Source organism: Glossina fuscipes, unplaced genomic scaffold, assembly GCF_014805625.2.
Source record: "Glossina fuscipes isolate IAEA_lab_2018 unplaced genomic scaffold, Yale_Gfus_2 113, whole genome shotgun sequence".
Lineage (NCBI taxonomy): Eukaryota > Metazoa > Arthropoda > Insecta > Diptera > Glossinidae > Glossina > Glossina fuscipes.
The window spans coordinates 2,790,206-2,809,438 of record NW_023998456.1 but is presented as its reverse complement, the minus strand read 5'-3'; the positions used below and the strand labels follow the sequence as shown (position 1 = coordinate 2,809,438).

The 19,233-nt window shown below is 33.8% G+C and overlaps 1 protein-coding gene across 5 annotated transcripts in view; it reads right to left on the bottom strand.

Annotated features, from left to right (window-relative positions):
- Nucleotides 1–6,067: 6,067 nt before the first annotated feature.
- The window catches only part of LOC119639793 (WAS/WASL-interacting protein family member 2), a 43,968-nt gene continuing 30,802 nt past the window's right edge, over nucleotides 6,068–19,233 (bottom strand). For 3 of the 5 annotated variants that reach the window (XM_038037463.1, XM_038037461.1, XM_038037462.1), the window contains 9 exons: nucleotides 18,275–18,472; nucleotides 18,048–18,210; nucleotides 17,692–17,948; nucleotides 17,424–17,623; nucleotides 14,298–14,804; nucleotides 13,852–13,988; nucleotides 13,303–13,784; nucleotides 8,082–8,340; nucleotides 6,068–6,783 (listed from right to left, as the gene is read on the bottom strand). In XM_038037463.1, the coding sequence (XP_037893391.1) occupies nucleotides 6,503–6,783; nucleotides 8,082–8,340; nucleotides 13,303–13,784; nucleotides 13,852–13,988; nucleotides 14,298–14,804; nucleotides 17,424–17,623; nucleotides 17,692–17,948; nucleotides 18,048–18,210; nucleotides 18,275–18,472 (2,484 nt within the window). In that variant the 3' untranslated portion in view covers nucleotides 6,068–6,502. Of the gene's footprint in view, nucleotides 6,784–8,081; nucleotides 8,341–13,302; nucleotides 13,785–13,851; nucleotides 13,989–14,297; nucleotides 14,805–17,423; nucleotides 17,624–17,691; nucleotides 17,949–18,047; nucleotides 18,211–18,274; nucleotides 18,473–18,549; nucleotides 18,743–19,233 lie in introns of those variants that run through there. The other 2 variants (XM_038037459.1, XM_038037464.1) reach the window with 2 other exon arrangements.

The following is a 19,233-nucleotide window of genomic DNA, read 5'->3' as shown; positions in this document are numbered from 1 at the left end:
TTTGTTTCTTTTTTTTTTTTTTTTTATAAACTACAGTGTCCAATACAATCCATAAACCTAATGTAACCGTCCAGTTCTTGGTTGAATTTGCAGTCGAGGGAGGCTACAAGCAGCCTCCCATGCGGGCCTTCCGCGGACACAAAGACACCATGGTTAATGGTTTTAATAATGGTCGCGTTCACATTCACATCATTAATTACGACAGCAGTAGCTGCCGCAGTATGCGTGTTGACGCAACAGCTTACTAAGAACTGAGTTCGGCATATTTGCCATATATATAAAGATAAAATAAATATGTATATATAAAATATAAATAATATAATATAAATAAAATAAATATATATATTAATATAACCTGAAAAGAAAAAAAGAAAAATAAGAACAAACACCTCAAACACCTCAAACAAACCGAAAAGAAAAGAAAGAAACCAAAAAAATTTCCAAATAAATATCCAAATAAATATGTAATGTGGCATCTTTACAAGGAACACCTATGAAATTCTCTGCTAAAATAAAATTGTTTTTTTTTCGTATGCAAAAACCAAATAAAACTAAAATTTGAAATTTTGTGCTGTGGCTTAGTTCGAACATCGAGACTTATTTTCAAAAAAAAAATGAATATTCTCTTTCCATATATATTCAAACAAATGGTTTGGTTGAAATGTAATATATATTCTTTATTATATAAATGTATCAAAAATATGCATTCATCTCCCCTTGTACGTCTCCTGAATAGTTTTGTACAATTTTTATAGGCGTGGCATTCGATTTTATCCTATTTTCAAAAAAAAAATGAATATTCTCTTTCCATATATATTCAAACAAATGGTTTGGTTGAAATGTAATATATATTCTTTTTTATATAAATGTATCAAAAATATGATACTTAAATCGCACACTTTATGGCGTGTAGGCACTTTCGTAAAAGAAACATAGCACTCTTTGTCTACTTCCAAAACAGTGCGATCTTTGATAAAATTTAAAACTGACTGACAAAGATAGGGGTAAATCCTGCAGAAAAATATTAGGCTCAAAAGTTAAGTAACATATGTATTTCATATACCGATAATATTTCTCAAATAGCAAAACATGAGTACCACTTCTAGTTCTATATTACATGGCGCGGTTTTCCGTACCTCCTTGAGGTACCGTATGAAAATAAACAAAAGCTACATCTTAGTAACAATACTTCACATGTTGGTGGATTTTTTGTAAGCGCGTAATTTGTTATTTGAATTTAATTTAATCATCGACATATATAAATTACCAGCCGATGAAATATTTTCAAACTAAAGTTTAAAAAGTATGATAACTCCAGTAACGCAACAAATAACATGACAGATCACAGAAATTAGGCAGAATAGTTGTAATCCAAAGGGATAGACATTGAAATGTAAGTATAAGAAAATACATATCACCGAACAAGCAAAAAAATGACACTAAAGGCAAACCCGTAGAGCAGCATCCTTGATGATCAAACAGATAAAGATAACATTGTACACTCTACAAAGAACCCTGATCGTGTTAAGAATCATGTACTTTAATAACGCTAGAATTCGTATTATAGTTTAATAATTTTTGTTTTGATTGTTAAAATAATTTCCTTTCTTTAATATAGATTTTCTAACACTTATTTAGCAATTTTTTTTTTCTTATTTGCTAAAAATTTCAGAATTTTCAAAAGTTGCACATAAATACATTGGAAAGTTGTAAAGGCCACCTGTACACAAACATCGACAAAATAATAATTATCATATGATAAATGATATTATTTATTAATATTATAATATTATCGAAGTGCATCTGCACTATTTTATTGTGTCACCAACTGGCCAGTTATCGCCGTCAGTCTGTCAGCAAATTTCTTGCGTTCTAACTTGCAAGGCCTACGTCCGCCAACACCCCACATCTCTGCGGCACCGCATCACTACCCTTAATCACAGCTGCGAAGGAAGCAGCCGAGAGATTTGCTAGTTCAACATGGGAGGTCTTAGAAACATCCCCAACGCGGACGGACATCTTTCTTTCCTACTTATTCTTTTTTTTAATTTCATCGTTCCTGGATTTCTTAGCCTCATCCCCGGACTCATTTGACACACGACTGCTCCCGCGATTATTAGAGTTACGCGGAAACTCATCCAAACCCAAAGCTTCAGCATCGGACGACATATCCGCGTCAGAACAACTATCCTGACTGTGGTGGGACCCCGCAGACATTCCTGCCAGTGACCCCCCTTGGTCTTTTTTTGAGATTCTGCCCATACCCCCGCGCACCAATCGCTAACAAACAAACGCAGCAGTTCAGCAAACGGCAAATATAAATTTAGCAGTATTGACGCCCAACAGCAATCGTCAACGAAGCTTGAATCAAGCTGCAGCTCAGCAAACAGCTAAAGCAATATTAAATCGCCCAGCAACACGCCCAAATATCGGCTCAATTAGCAGCAACCTGCAAAAAGAAGGAAAGCACTAATTCAATCAACACTCTGAGTTTTAAATTTACAAGCGGAACAATGCGGAATTGAAACAATCTTTTCTGACTTTTATTGCATACAGCCAAATGCCAATGAAACACAGTTTTGTCTTGTTTCGTTTTCCCTTTTATTTTTTTATTTCTGCGTGCGCATGCGCACACACATAAATTCACAATGTTTATACGAAAAATTCATATGAAAGAAAATTAAAATTTAGCTTTTCTTTCCTTTATTTCAGTTATTTTTATAAATTGAGTATTCACTTTATTTTTTACAATTTTTCACTTAACTTCAAAAGAAATGCCTATGTGAATCTCATGTTAAGAGGAAAGAAAAAAAAACTAACTTACTCTAAGTTAAACAGAAGGAAAGGAAGAAACGAAATTGCATTCCCGACACAATTCAGGTTCGTAAAGACTTTCTAGTCCTTCGTCAGATGTCGCTTGAATGCGTGAACTCGTTGCAATCTTTACTCCTCTCTTACAGGACCCGTTTCATGATAATTTCCAAGTTTTACAAATTGCCAGTTTTTGGAGAAAATTTTTTTGCTAAGTGATGAAGCGCGGTGACCTATGGGAACTGCTTAAATTAATTGATTTCCAATATTTCGCCATATTTTTAATATTCGCCATATTGCTTTGTTAACCAGCATTGTCCAAAGAATTACCTTTTATATAAAGCAATGGTCGATTTAACCAATAAAGGTAAATTAGTTTAAAAAACATATTCGAATCCTCACCCAGTTAGAATTATTAGAAAATGTTCTGTATAACAAAAATTCTGTAAAGAAACGAGTAAAAGCAAAGTAATCAGATGTTTACTAACATGTATGTAAGTTACCTGAGTGGACCGAGTCCTTGAAGTTCACCAGATCATGATAAAATGTGCTTTTTAATTCGAAGCTTTACGAAGTTTATTGGCTAATGTATAATTTCATTTTTGCTTTATCGACTAGAAAAGAAGGGATTTAAATCGCTGGATTGCCTAGAAGCAGACTTAAAAGAAACGAACTTTAAAAAGTGCTTCGCCAGACGTGTATTAATTGAAATAAAGAAAGAATCCCATGATAATTAAAGCATACTATTAAATATTTATTAAAAAATTTTTTAAATAGATTCTGTTCGCGTAGACTGGAAAAAGCGAAAATTTTCCGGACAATTTTCGATCGTAATTGTTGAAAAATTTCTATATTCAAGCTTTTTATCAATTTCTAAGTTTAGTACGCTGGTGTGACTCAAATTTTCTTCAGCTTATCGAATTTTTTCGACATTTTAATAACCTATGCCTTCTATAACAACTCTTCCCGTAATGTGCACAAGTAAGTGCAATGTTTGTAATTTAAAAATTCGATCTTTTAAATTTTTTATACCCATCATCGAAATATGTATTACCTTCGCCAAGCAAAGCATTTACGACTTTTTTGTTTTTAATTATAAATCTTGTCAAAAAGTAAGCAATAAAAAGAGCTAAAAGCTAACGCCCTTTCGTCATTTCGACCTTTTTGGATTTAATGTCTACGACCAGTATTGTACATATTTTGCTAATCTCAACAGGAAAGTAAGATGATTAAATACTTAATCTTAACGTAGCGCATGCATGCAAATACCTTCAACAACAAGTAAGAACATTACAGTCGGCGAAGGAGGACCACTACTACCCTACACCACATTGTCTAACACAATTCTTATTTTTATTAGAGAACACAAAAATTATATCTTGTTTCTTTATAAAGGCATATATTTCATGTGCGGGCCCACAACAAGTGGGTGGGACGACACTTCGTTATATATCTGCACAAGCTTTGAGCTTCAGCGTAACGTGGGGTCTGTTGTACTTGGTGCCTGGAGACACATCCAGTGAAAGTACCTTTACGAGACGACTTAGAGGACTTATCCACACGTTTCGGAGTTGCCTGCATAACGCACAAAAGGTTGCCCGACTCGTCGATCTTCCACCGTTCTTGCGAATGTTCGAATGTTCCGAATAATTACTACTTCCCTTATTGTCCTCCCTCTTTATACAAGACCTGCTGATCATAACGCTCGCATGTACATTGGATGTGGCCTGAGCAATTACTCTAATATAAAAATAAAAAACTCTTCTACTTACTCTTCTACTGCTTATCCCTTCTAAATATTAAGAACTGCATGTCCCTTGAAAAAGTTTGAACCAAGTAGCGTTTTTTTACAACGTTCACAGGCTTATAACATATGAAAGTATGTTAGGGCTTTATGTGAAAACTGGTTTGAGTTTATTGATTGCTTTGTGGCTCGGGAATTGGACATTTCTGGTGCAGTGGTTTCATTAATTAAGCAGAGATTTGAACATGTGTACCTATTATTATAGATAGCTTTAAAATCCGTAACTAAAATGCTCTTGCTTGAAAGTTGAACGCAGGTGGACAGAGCCAATTGTAAAAGTAAACAATGATCAGCAGCGATGATCTGCAACGTCCAGCGGATTTATTTGTTTACTACCAAAAACGCCGCAATTTATCAAATTAACATTAAAGGCAGTTAGGTGTTTTATGCACATTTCATGCCACTGCCCTCTGCGCTAAGCCGCAACTAACAGCGATAGCAAACAGTCCGTTGTACACGAGTCGTCCTGCGCTGCGAAAAGATTTTGCGTTGAATTGCCGGAGCTGAGCATCATTTCTGATTGTTTTCAAATTCCAAAAAGCGCTAATCTGCTCTGAAAACAATCTGACAGAATTTTTGATTAGAATACGAAAAATGTATAAAGGAGTGATCTGGTGGTTACATTTTTCGTTAAATCCCAATAAGGCACAAGTGCTTCTATACTGACATTGGGTGCATAAAATACAGTACATTGCTTGAAGATCTAAGCATTGCAACCCGATATTGTCGTTAATACGTTTCTAAAGCATTGGATTGGGTGCAATAAGAATATAGGCAAAAGAACTCTTCAGAAATGTAGTCATTACTGCTGGTTCGAATGTATACGTGGACGACGTTGACAGGACAAGGATTCTATTTTACCGTTTTTTTTTTGTTCTTTTGTTGAGTAGTGTTACCAGATTTCCGCAAAATTCTGCAAAAGTTAATAGAGCATGGTATATTCGTCTTGTCAAGTCACTGCAGATTTTCTTTCAAAGCTTGAGTCCCTGTTGGCGAAATACTTACCCTTATGTCTATCTGGGAAGATTGCAACGCATAAAGCTGTCAAAACCTTACTCTGGGATCCTGAAGATGGTGTTTTGAACAGGAGATAGGAGAAAATTGTAAATAATTAAAATGGTCGGAGTTGGTGTAAATTCATGGCATGTGGAAGAAGAAGAATTTATATTAATAATGTAGAAAAGTAACAGTCAAGCTAGCAGCTGCAGGCCTGCTTTCTGACATAAAAGCACCCAGAAAGCACTATCTTCATTTTAGAAATCGGTGCTTAACTTTTAAAATTCGACATTTAACCTTGTTATAAATGTCACATTTACAATAAATTTTTACACGTTTGTTGATATGCTCATGAAATAATAGCATATTATTCAAAGAGCAGCCAAATAGTTTAGACCAACCGCTTTATTATTTATGATACATTGCACCTTTGGGAAGGCATTATGTAAGAAATTGTTTTTTTTTTTTTTTTTTTTTTTTTTAATTTATAACTGATAAGACATTTGCTAATTTGTGCTTACGATCTATTATGAAACAACTACTTGTGCTAAGGTCGGACTGTTGCCAAACAATAAAGAGAATTTAACTAAATTAAGTTTAATACAATATTATAATAACTACGTTTGTTAACTCTGTATACTTAAGGTTAGAGAATATTCGTTTAAAGTAGAGTATTAAATACTTTTTTTTTATAAATTAACATTAAACACAATAAATGATACGGGAGTATAAAGATGTAATCTGAAGTAAAGGCATGTCTTTTTTTTTTTGTTTTTTAAAGAAAAAGTCTTTTCTCATAATTTCCTAGTTTTACGAATAGATTATCATTTTAACGTCATTGGAGAGATGGTTGTGAAACTTTCTTTGAAAATTTCTTTGTCATAATTCTTTCTACTGTAACTGCTGTTGGGAGGTTAAACCGGCAGGGCCGTAGAGAAAACTTGACTGTCTAATTATGGAAACTGTGGCTGCTGCTACACCAGCCTGCGGCGGGGGCGGAGCGGGAGCTCGATGTTTTTTAAATAGCGGCTGATAACCGGCGGGTTGTAAAGGCTTCGCTAACATATTAATTGAAGATATGCTCGTGTTATTATTATCCATTAATATTGGGTTAGTATTGCTCTCACTGCTGCTACTATTGTTGTTATTGTTACTGCCACCAGTTGTTGTAACTAAAAATATTTTAATATTACATTTAAAGAATTTTCTTACGAATCCTACATATATAAAAATTAACACTGCTGTACATAAAAAACTATATATAATTTTTACTATTCATTAATTTCGGTCTCAATAAATGTCTTGTTTAAAAAAAAGAAAAACTTATGTTAATCTATATTTTTTCTTTTTAAATTTAATAAAATGAATAATAAATTAAAGCATGCTTTTGCTATATACAAAATAAAATTATTTAGTTTAAGCATATAAATATATATATATAAAAATCAAATTGTTTTGCGAAGCTTTGCTTATCATTCAATGTTTGTTTAAAAAGTTTACTAAAGCTAATCAGATAAAAAAAAGTAAATTGTAAACGCTTTGAAGCCATTCAATAGCTGCGTGCTATCCACCGTCTCAAACCGATACATTATTTGTAATCGTATCATATAAAAGGTTGCGAGTATTTTCAGACTATATTTTTTGTAATGTGTACCGTGGAACCAATTTATGCTTTAAACTTCTGTGAAGTTAGCTTATGGCGATCAGGAGTCCAGCGACAAACAATCGGCATGCAGACGTGGTCAACTTCGATTCAATTTTCTTTTTTTAATATATTTCGAGAGTTTTCGGATGTTCATTTTTGCTCGTTACAAGCGGAAAGACATATCTTTCTGACCCCCTGCAACGGTGGGCAAAGTGAATGAATATTTCTTACTCTGAATTCGAGAAAAAGGGAAAGAAACAATTTTTGTTTGTAATTTTTTAAATAAAATTTAATGAAAATTAAAAAATGTATATATATATATATAAAATTAAATATATGTTTAATATTTAGTGTACGCTAAAAGATATTATTGACAATTTTTTTTTGTAAAAGCTTGGTTTTTTATTGGAACAAAATGATTAAAAAAAAAAAAATTTTAACATTTCAATTAAATTCTTTAATATTTTTTAATTTAAATTGAGAAATAAAGAAGAATTCAATAAAAAAATTATTATTATTACCATTATTACTTTTTATAAATACTTAAAAAAAAAAAAAAAAATACTTTACACATGCATTGTTTTCTTTTTCCCAACAAAATATTTAAAACTTATAAGATTTTTTTTTAATACGCTTAAATATTAAGAAAAATTAATTAAAATAATAACAGAATTATTTTTATTTGCTTTATTTATTATTTGCTCTAATATTTAGTTGCCTTTTATGTTTCGGCTTTTATTGTATGCATTTAAACAGTGCAATGTGGAGTGTGTGCATTTATATGTGTTTGTTGTATGCAGCATGGAGATATGAGCAATTACATACCATTTGTTGCTTTAACTGTTCGACTAGGATACACTTTTGGTATATTTACAAATGGCGGAGGCTTAGGAAATTCGGTAACGTTATGAAAACGTTTACCAAACTTTGCTTCCAAATCAATGACTAAACGACCGACATTAGCATTTGTAGTAATACCACCAAATGCGGGAGCATTTACAATACCCGTAGGTGGTGTAACCGGAGCATTAGGACGTATTGACGAGTGACGCTGAGGTGGCACAGGAGGAACACCGCCAGGAGTCTGAAAATATAAAATGACAGTGCGGACAATAAGTAAAAATTTTTAAGGCGAATTATAAGTTTATCGTAAACGTATTGATCGTGACTTTTCACATTCTCAACATTATAATATATTTCGAATCGACACGATCAAATAAATTTCGATTTTTATCGAGGAATTTTCAAAATTCAGTTTTAATTTTATAGCGACTTTTTCAAAATAAGACGTTATACGGGGAGTAATCCAATCCGGACATGTAATTATTCCAGATTTCTTTAAAATGTCTTAAAAATGTTGATCTGTAGGTTGAATAAAAAAATACATAGAAAGTTGCAATAAGGACAGAAAACAATTTTGAATCGACAAGCATAATAAAGGATCGGATATATCCTCAAACTTCATGTGTTCAAACTTGAAGTCTGGAGTTTAAATACGTTCATTCCATATACGTGTAATTGTAGGAAGCGAGTTCCCTGCAGTAGTTACGAATATTTGTACAAGGATTGTGCAGAAAATATTTGACAGCGAATTAATTTTTTGAATACTAATCTCACATATAGCTATCGCGCTTTTGAACAGTTTTCCTTCAGGGTCCTCTAAGTGTGAACACACGACAATATTTTATTATGTTCTATTATAGATCCCCGATCTCTCCTAAATTATATTTAACATATTTTGGAAAACTTGGTTAACAAGATTTTTTGTATCATACATAACTGTTATTATTTTTTTGTTAACAACAAAACACATGTTCTTACACCCGACACGTTTGCAATGACTAGAAGCAACACACAGATTCACAGACCATTCTTAACACGTTGACGCTCATTTTAAAATCAGTGAGTGCTTCCCACTGAACGATGAGTGTACACTCAATTTGTTTTTTTTTCATAATGTGTGTAATATGTAATATAAATATACGTAATACGCAAAACGAAGCTTTAGGGACCCTATAAAGTATATAAATTCTTAATTAGCTTGGAATTCTCAATTGATTCAGCCATGTCTGTCCGTCTATGTGGTGTTGGTTGTTTTCACTTCCCTGACCCCAAATATGAAGATATCGACTTCAGTTTTTGCAAGAAGGGTAGTATTGAAAATGGGTCAATTTGATCAGAGCAGACGCCTGCAGTGGAGCATAAACTAAACGCAACTCCTTTTTTTTCTCAACAAAAATTTGTGGGTTCTTCCTCGTTACTTCGAAATTATAAAAGTTAGAAGACTGAAATTTTCCACATCTACTTTACGAATCACACTACTTCTTACGTACAAAAATTGAAAACATGCGCCATGCCCACCCAAAGTTACGAGTAATAAAAGTTTATCTTTTCACTTTTTTGTGGGGTTATGCTTATTTATCTTAAAGTAAACAAGACAGAATATACATTCATCAAATGAATTAAAAAAATATTATCATCTCTAAAATGAATACGGTAGATACCGCGACTACTTTTTCCGTAATAATACCAGTGATATGGGTATCAAATAAAAGAATCTGGAGAGTGGAACACGAAAGCCATAGTGGTGGGTATGCGAAATTCGGTCCCCGCCATATATAACTTTACTTGCTTTTGTCTTATTGTACTAAGAACATAGGACTGCTGTAGACGTCGTGTGCATCGTGTGCAAGCACACGCAATGGACATTTATAGACGTCATTAACGTCAGTGGGTTAATCAGCATCAAATTCTGAATCGACTTAAGCATGTCTATCTGTTTGTTGCAAACATTTTCCTGACCGTGAAAATGAAATTTTGCGAAAACATAGGAAGTTTATGCACATAGATTTGTATTGAATATGTGTTAGATTAAACGGTTTTTTGATCGTTACTCACAAACTACAGCAGATAAATCTAATACAAACATTTGAACGTGCATTCTTTGGACGAAACAGTTGCACATGTACAGAAATGGCCAAAAATATATAAACACACAATACCTCTATAGTGCCTAGAACGGAGCTTCAAAAACCTCATAGAATACATAAATTCTCGACCAGTGTCAGCTTCAGAATGAGCCTAAGCACGTCTGTCCATTAGTCTATCCATCTATCTGCCAGCCCAACTGTGTAGTAACTGTAGTAAACAGTAGAAAGGTATGAAAAACACTCTTCCATTCGCCCAAATAACAACGTCGGCTACAAATTTGTAAAAGAATTCGAAAATCACACAAATCGGCTAAAGGACATGACCGCACGCCGATGCAACAAAAACTATAAACGCCGTTCCTCTTTTTCGTTAAAAGTACAGCACACAAACCATATAAATTTTCGGTTTTATTCGAAAAATGGAAAAAATCGCCTGCGCCCACTAAACCCTATAAAATATGAAAAAGTAGGGGTTTTTTACTTTTTCATTGGAGTTTTTTAGGATAACGAAGAAGGATTTGAAAGATTTGGTCACAACCGAATATAACTTTCTTTTTCCGACTTGTGTTCAATTACCGACTTTTCTAACGTTGTGTTGGTCGGGACATAATATGATAAAAAAGACGTAATCGAATGGAAACCAGGATAGGCGAGGGTACAGATCGGCTTTCGACATAGCATTGCGTCGCGATTAGTTAGGTATTATTAGGCTGTATTAAAGATAGTAATGACTACGTATTCTTTTTTGATAATTTTAACTACCGAACAAGATGGCTCTGGCGAAGATGGCGACACGCCAACCTTTAGTAATCTCCAGATGTTAGGTTGCCAAACCAAATCAGACAAATCACATTCTATCTTAACAGTTCACATTACAATAAAGCGACAATAGTAGCTACTTGGTTAGATATGATAATATAGGAAGAAAATAACAATATGAACTTTGTATTACTTTTGGTTAAGCTTCTTAAATCTCTCCTCGCTTTTTTTACACGGTATGTTACAACCTTGACTGTGGAATCGATGCAAGAGAACACTATTTTCTCAGTCTTTTGCGATTTTACATCTTAAGGTTTACATATCCTTCGAATGGAGGATGCAATAAAAATCCATTGAAATGAAAGTAAACGTCTATAAATTTCTTTCTTTCTAAAATTCTTTTAATGTCTCCTTTCGATAATAAATCCCATTTTTTAGGAACTGTTAAATAACAACCCTTTAAAAATGTTTAACAAAACCACTTACACTTCTCTTATAATTTATCATCATATTTAAATAATGTAAAATGATATCATTTTTCTAATAATTTAATATGCTTTCACAACACAAATAATTGCAAACATGTTTTTATTCTTTGAAAATAGTCGTGAAAATATAAATGTTTTCTGTCAGTATTATTTTTATATCTACACCCAACGATTAGCCGAACACAACTTATTGTAACGATTTTTCCCTCTATCTACGGCTATTGTTGTCTGCATATTACTGCAATATATAAGAAAGCTTACGCGAAAGCGAAAATGAAACAACACTGCGACACATACACACCCCGCACATTGCAAAAGTGTTTTGTGGATGTTTACGATTTAACAGTTAAATGTAAAGCAAGAAATTTTACAAAAATAGAAAAAAAGGAACGATATGGTGCTCATTCACATGAGAGCTTCAAACAGGTCAGTGATGTAGAAAATGAGTAAACTAGGAAACAACAATTGAACATCTGCTTTATTTATTTTTATATGTTTCTATATTTCATGGTGCGTTGTGGAAAACAACATATGATTAGACAAAGAAGTAAGAGAATAATATGAGGGAAAAAAAATCGATAAAAGAAAAATTAGGGTATTGTGCTATGCTTTTCCATAGCATATTTTAAGGATTCTCTATTTAATGAAAGCATTACATTTGTTAAGTGAATTTTCTTTATTCGCAATCTTTATTTCTAAGTAAGGAAACTGACTGAAAGGTGTGAAAAACAAGAATCCTACAAGTGCCTCAAGTGCCTCAAGTCAAAGGAAAGTACTTTCAAGTCAAAGGAAAATACCTTTAACTCCAAGGAAAGTGTCTCTTAAGTTCGATAAGAGTTCATCTAAAAGAAAGGAGACCAACAACTTCAAAGTCAAGTGATTTAAGGGGGTCAGCGGTGGAATGCATACTCTAAAACTGCAGTTGTACCGCAGATGAACCAATTACCTAAATGAAAATTGACGTAAATTGATCTCGTTTTCTGGCGAATCCAATTGAAATATCTGAGAGTAGATATTAGAAAGCATTAATGTGGAAGGCATTGGACACAGATATAGAAATTTAAACTACTAACTAACGTCGACTTTTTCCTCTTCCCTGCATTCCTGCAGTTTATTAGTGCGCGAATAAATCTCTTCGTGTTTTCTTGCAATATATTCAATTTTTCACTTATCGAAATCATTACAATGAACGCGCTGAGGGGGAAATTCGCTTAGAAACTTGCTATCAGTCTATCCTTTGATGAGTTCAAACATCAAAAAAAAAAAAAAATAGACCAATGTCACGATGTCGAGTGAAGGAAACGAAAATATTTCCCCACGACCTAAATGCCTTAAAATTAGGAATAAATGCTGCCTCATATTAAATAACGAATGCATTTGCCATTCCTTCTCAGTTTGAAGCTCAGAAAAACATCGTTAGAACGAAGTTTATTGCCAAAATAAATTAGCCATTAGAAAAAAATTGCGAATTTAAAACAACGAAAAGCGCAGATAAAATCACTGTGCTAAGAATATCGCAAAAGCTTATCTTAGATAAATTCCATATTCAAGATAAGCAGCATTCTATTATGAATAATTTCGTCGTAGTTTTCCGTAGCGCTATAAGCCAACAGAGAGCTTATTGGAAAATAATTTCCAAATGTTTCGTTATTCTTAGGCATGCGAATGTTCACTAACTTGAATCAGAGTTCAATGTCGTGACCGTCAATATTGTTCATATTGCTTTGTTTACATTTTTGATAGACATTTAACGTTTGCGTCGTCGAAATTTTGAATGATCTCAAATTGATAGTCGTGCAGAAAGGCCTTTCGGACTAGTCGCGCTTCAGGCTATTTATATTAATAACATATTTTCATTGATTTACTTACATTGCTCGTTAGCCTTTGTGGTGGTAAAGGTGCTGGGCAAGTTCGATGCGGTGGTAGTGGTGGTGCGTTGATTAGGTTGATCGGTCCACCATTTAAAATGATCGGTTTAGGTGATTTATTGCTACTCAGCGGACTATTGGAATTCGAAGATTTTCCACTTGTTATTGTAGCCGACGGAGGAGGTGGTGGCGTAATCGTACAACCGGAACGCAATTGATCTCTTAATGCTGAAACACTATTAGTAGAAGATGAATTCGAAGGCGATTGCACGGGTGACGATACTGACGACGATGTAGCAAGCGTTGTCATTGTAGTTGTTGATGATGAAGAAATGAGCATGGTGTTAACGGCACTTATCGGGGCAGTTGTGGAAGTATTTGCGTAACACGTATTCAAGGTTGAATTGGAATTATTGCGAGCTGGGGTGGGTGGTGGCGGAGGCTTAACACTAGGCGGCTTGGGTGGAGCTACTGTTGGGCGTCCTGTTAATAATGAAAAATTCTCTAACATTATCTTTCGAAATGATTTCAATATTTTACGCGTTTTTACCAATGGGTGGTAACGGCGCTGTGCGTAAACTTGAATTAATAGCCTCGTGGGACTGTGTTAGAGGTGTACGCATCGTACCGAAATGCTGTTGCGTAGAGAATAAAGAGCCTCCATTAGAGCCCACTATGGGTGGTGACCTGAAAAAATAAAACTCTTCATTTTATAAATTGTTTTCTTTTAAACATTTTTACTTATATACTCTAAAATTGATTAAAATGAAATAAATTTTTTTTTGTTTTTGAGGTAAGCCGCCATGAGTAATAAAATAAAAATTAATAAATAATTAAATAAAAAAAGATAGAGTACTTTTCTGTTCTAAGCCTTAAAAAGCGGTGTTTAGCATTTCCTGATGTTTGGTGCTTTTCAAACGAATAATAAGTTATGTTATTTATTATTTTTTTGTGGTTGTATTACATGTGTTGAGGATGCAAAAAAAAAAAGAATACCTGGGTGATCGCATGCTATGATGACGTGCTACGGCCGGACGCTGGCCACTCGCCATGGCCAGTTGTTGCAAACCTGGAGGTTTAGGAGCAAAATTCGGTTTGCCATGATTCGGTTTAACAAGAGGTGTTGGTGATTTTGCAGGTGGCGATGGTGAAGCCGAACTAACGGGACTACCACCATTGCTAACACCGTTACTACTACTGCCAGCACCACCACCACCACCACCACCACCCGTTGTTGCTGTCATTGTCGATGCATTGGTGGAAAATAAAGACGATTTATTTGGAGCTAAATTACGTAAAGAACCTGTTGTTGCTGTGGAGAAACCCAATGATGTGCTGTTGTTGTTGTAATGGTTGAAATGATTTGTATTGTTTTTAGAAAATATAGTTGTTGTTGTTGTTGTCGGTGTCGATGTTGTGTTGTTGATAGTATTATTGTTATTAATATTATTGTTCTTGTTATTATTATTATATACAAAAACATTATTATGACCTAACGACAAACTGTTGAGAAAAACAAAAAAAAAAAAACAAAGAAAAAGAACATTTTTGTAAGGAAATAAAATAAATTAAATAAAAATATAATCGCATAGATAAGCAAAAGATAAAGAAGTAAATAAATGAAAAGAAAAAGTAAAAAAGAAGCTCTAATCGTTTAAACTGAAGATCTGAACTTTAAGGTTTAATTGTTTAATATTCATGTAGATTCGTAGATTTACGCTAGAAATGCTCATAAACGAATCGTAACCAGGAAAAAAAATAACCTTTTCACAATACAGTTTAATTGAAACGTAAACTATATCTAAGGCGAAGGTCACTGCGTTCTCAATAGCGTTTATTTATAAAAATCTAAATATGTATGAAAGTATGGCATACTCGGCATGAACATACATTACACATCACAGCAAATTGTTGTTCATATTGGTCAATAGTCATACCTACATTACCGAAATGCATCTAAATTACTTTGCATACTCTTTTGGCTTTTCTTGAGGCCTATCGTTTAAAAAAGATTGACTTATGCATTACGTACACGAAATTATACAACTAATAATGAGTAACTTTCTTAAGGAAATTAGGAAAATTGCGGAAAAAATGCTCGAGCATGAGTGTGTGTATGTGTGTATGTGTGTATGCATGAAGAAAATACTTAAAATTTTTCCTGTTATCATTATTGATCTAAATAAAGCCGAATTAAAAAAGGTAAAAGAGTCTGAAGGCGAAATTTTGTCACATCACTATTAACTAATAAATGGTAACAGTAAACGTGTTGTTACCTGTTGGTCTGTTACGTTTGAGGAAATCTTTCAACTATTCTTAGGATTAGGATAATCAATTACTCAATAAGTTGTATCTGTGTGTAGATGCATAGGTGAACTACGTCCAAAATGGGCGTTAATCAAAAATATTGTACCAACTGCCCTAACCCCACAGTCGGAGGGCAGGTCGCGAGGATTTTGTAGATTTAGAATTTATAGAGACTCTCAATATGATAAACGGAAAGAAAATGTTACCCTTCACTCTTTAGTGTTCGGAAACAATTAATAACTACCAAGCACAAGCTTATGTGATGAGCGGAGAAAATATTTTTCAAATGAAAGCAAAATTTATTATGATGATCGGTGACAAATACGTATTCACTATTTTAATATAATTTTTAATAATTATAAGTGTTCTATAGGTATTATTTTCGAGTTTTCAGTTTGGCACTATCGTAGGTTATTGATGAAACAAAACTCTAACCTTTAAATTTTTTTTAAAACTCTTTCATTTCTTAAATGTTTTTATGTCGCTTTTGCGACTATTGTATTGAGATAATCTCTGGCTGCTTGCCTTCTCATCTGGAAAGACTAATTGTCAGCTGCATTAGTCGTTTTGTGTGATGTGAGATCCAGAGGCCATATTTCCTCCTTCCTCTTTTGTTCATGTTTCTTTCAAATTCTATTTCTACAACTACTTAAATTTTGTTGCTGGCTGTTATTCTATCTCTTTAATATTGTTGAGTCACAAGCGTCGAATCTTTTGATCGAACGTCTTCAGTTTTCTACCCTTTTCTTCTGCCCTTTTGCTGAACAGTCCACTTATTACCCAGTTGGCTCTGGTTAGAGACTGGAATACGTTGCCGCTGACTTTGAGTTATTTTGTTGACACTTTAAATGTTCTTAAGAGAAAATTGGGCTCGTTCTTGAGCACCTGAGTTCGTCCGTTATCGGCAGTTGACAATCACAAAGGTTAGTGATAGAGCAAGGTGATTATTTGATTAGTCTTTAATTTTTTCACACTTACATGATTTATATTAATGTAGCTATATATGTTAGCTTAGGGCTTTGTTGTTGCGTATTTAAATAAATAAATAAAAATAAGTGATTTTTCATCTAAGCGCTTTTTACAAGAAAATGTTTGGCATATTTTTTCTTTTTGAAGGCTTGATCATTGCGATCACTGTCACAAAGACCTAATTATGGATGACGACGATGATGATATGATGAAGTGGAAGAGGTGGTTTTCCACAGAAGCTCTTCCTTTCCATTTGGTTAAGTTCGAGCTTCGGTCTTTTCTTAATTTTCACTTTTTTTTCTTTATTAATCTAAAATTTAATTATGAAACTGTACAAAAAGTTTGCAAATAACTTAGTTTGCCGAAGAATTGCGTCATTGTGAACTTGAGATAAATGCAACTTTTATCATGCCGATCAACTCAGGAAGTGATTTTAAGTTTGTCAGTTTGTCTGCTCATCTGGTTTTCATATGTTCAATGTACAGGCTGAAATTTATGAGATATTTTAATGGGCTTTGGTACACCGACACGTTTTGGCCCGACGCCCGACTACGTTTTCGACTACTTTCTGAATAAAGCCTTATTTTGAAAAGTCGCTACATAAATAACTATTAAACGAAGTGGTTTAGGGTATTTAATGGTGAACCATATCCCGTTATAGAGTTTTTACTTGTTTTCCCAAGTTTTTGCGAATTATGTTACAGTCTTGTTTTCGCCCTCGTTTAGGATAATGGATATAAAAAGGTTTGATTGCACAAATATTAATAATTTCGGCTATTTCTCTCTACACTTGCATGGAGTTTAAAGAAATTTTCGATATCTTTTGCTTAACGTTTTTGAACTCACTTTAAATTGGCCGCTTTACTTCGTACCGTACCGCCCGTGTTGATTTTATGCGCAAATTTGTTATGAACATTGTTAACGTTATTACTTTGAACTAATGATGTTGAAGAAGATTTCGTTGTTTCATTGGCATATACTGTTGAACGTACGTTGGTGATGGTTGAGTTCGTTTTATTCTTTTCCAAAACAGAATCGGATGTACTCTGTAAGCATGTCAATTAATTAAAAGCGTTTCTAACATTTTGCAAAATAATTGCTAGCAGCTACAAACCGTTGGTAGATTTTTGGGCGGTTGCGTAGGCGGCATAGGCGGTGGTCCACGATTCGTTCTTAGATTTGTCTCGTTAGCAATGATGTGTGGACTTTGTTGTTGTTGTTGTTGTTTTTGTCGTTTTAAAGTTAAACGCTTACTAAGTTCTGCATTAAAGTCCAAAGGACCATTACTTGTGGTGGTTGTATTAGTGGTGGTTTGCGCTTGCGGCGGACTGTTGCTATTTTGAGTGATATTGTTAAGAGTAACGGCGGGAGCTGCAATAAAATATATTCATATAAATAGCGTTGTTTTTTTTTTTTTTTTTTTTTTTTTTTTTTTTTTTTTTTTTTTTTTAGTTTATATTCAATATTTACATTTGTTGCCATTGACCGGTTTTAATTTGGGCATGGCCGTCATACCCTCGAATAAACCACCTAATTTAGGAGCTCCATTGTCTATTGAACTACCGTTACTGATGCTGAGGCTCTTATGGCAGTTATTAGACTTCTTTGGCGAATCTCCAGATCCATCGCACACCTTAAAGAGCAAAGAAGTGAAGTTAGATAATAATACTTTTAAAAATCGTATTTTTCTATCCTACCTTACCGGCCATAGCCGGACCACTTTTATCTACGGTTGTAGTCTTTTTCAATTTAGTCCCCTTTTGTATGGATTGCAGTAGAGCTGAACGAGCATCTCCCCCTCCCCCTCCATCGCCGCCCAATTTTAAACCACCCATTGCTGGTGGAGGCGGAGGTCCAGGGGGCGGTGGTGGTCCTGGCGGCGGTGGTATTGCCATCTGCAAACGTAAAACGTAAAAGCGTCTCATCAAAATGTCAACTCAGATGATAATTTAAGAAACAAAAGCAGAAATACTTTTCTCTTGCTGCTTCTTCTAATTAATCTCATTTTTTTTCTTTTTTTTTTTTTTTAATTCATACAAATGTTTATCTTCTTCTTAAAAAGATTTTCGTTTGTTTTATTCTTCAACTACTATTTAAGACTGACTCTTAAATAATTATTACAATTATTAAAACTTAGAAAACTTGTCTGCTTTTTAGTGAAACAAACCAAAAAAAAAAAGAACGGCCTACACAGATGATCTGACACTGCGGCTTAAGTTTGTGATTGTTGTCGTTGTAAGTAAGCAACAATATTAGGTATATGTGTATGAAGCTTAATTGCTTTGTTAAATATTTATAGCTCTTTGATGTAAAGCCTTTTAAATAGGAAGTCTTGACACTCGCTACTTGAGCTTGGCAGCTTTACATTTTATGATCCATTAATTTTAGATAAAATCATGAAAGTTCTCTCATACGAGATATGATTTATAAAAAAACCTTGTAGAGGCTACAAAAATAATTTAAATAAAAAGTACTATAACGAATCCTACGCTTTTGTTTTATTCAATTGTCGTCCAAGTGCTATTTGCTAAGCGTGAGGGATAAACTTGTTAAGCAATAGCTCAGCAGCCTTAAATATTATTATGCTTTTGATGACTAGTTTTACGAATCGAAATATTTTAATGTGTTTTAAGGTCTACGTCTATTAGGGGATTGC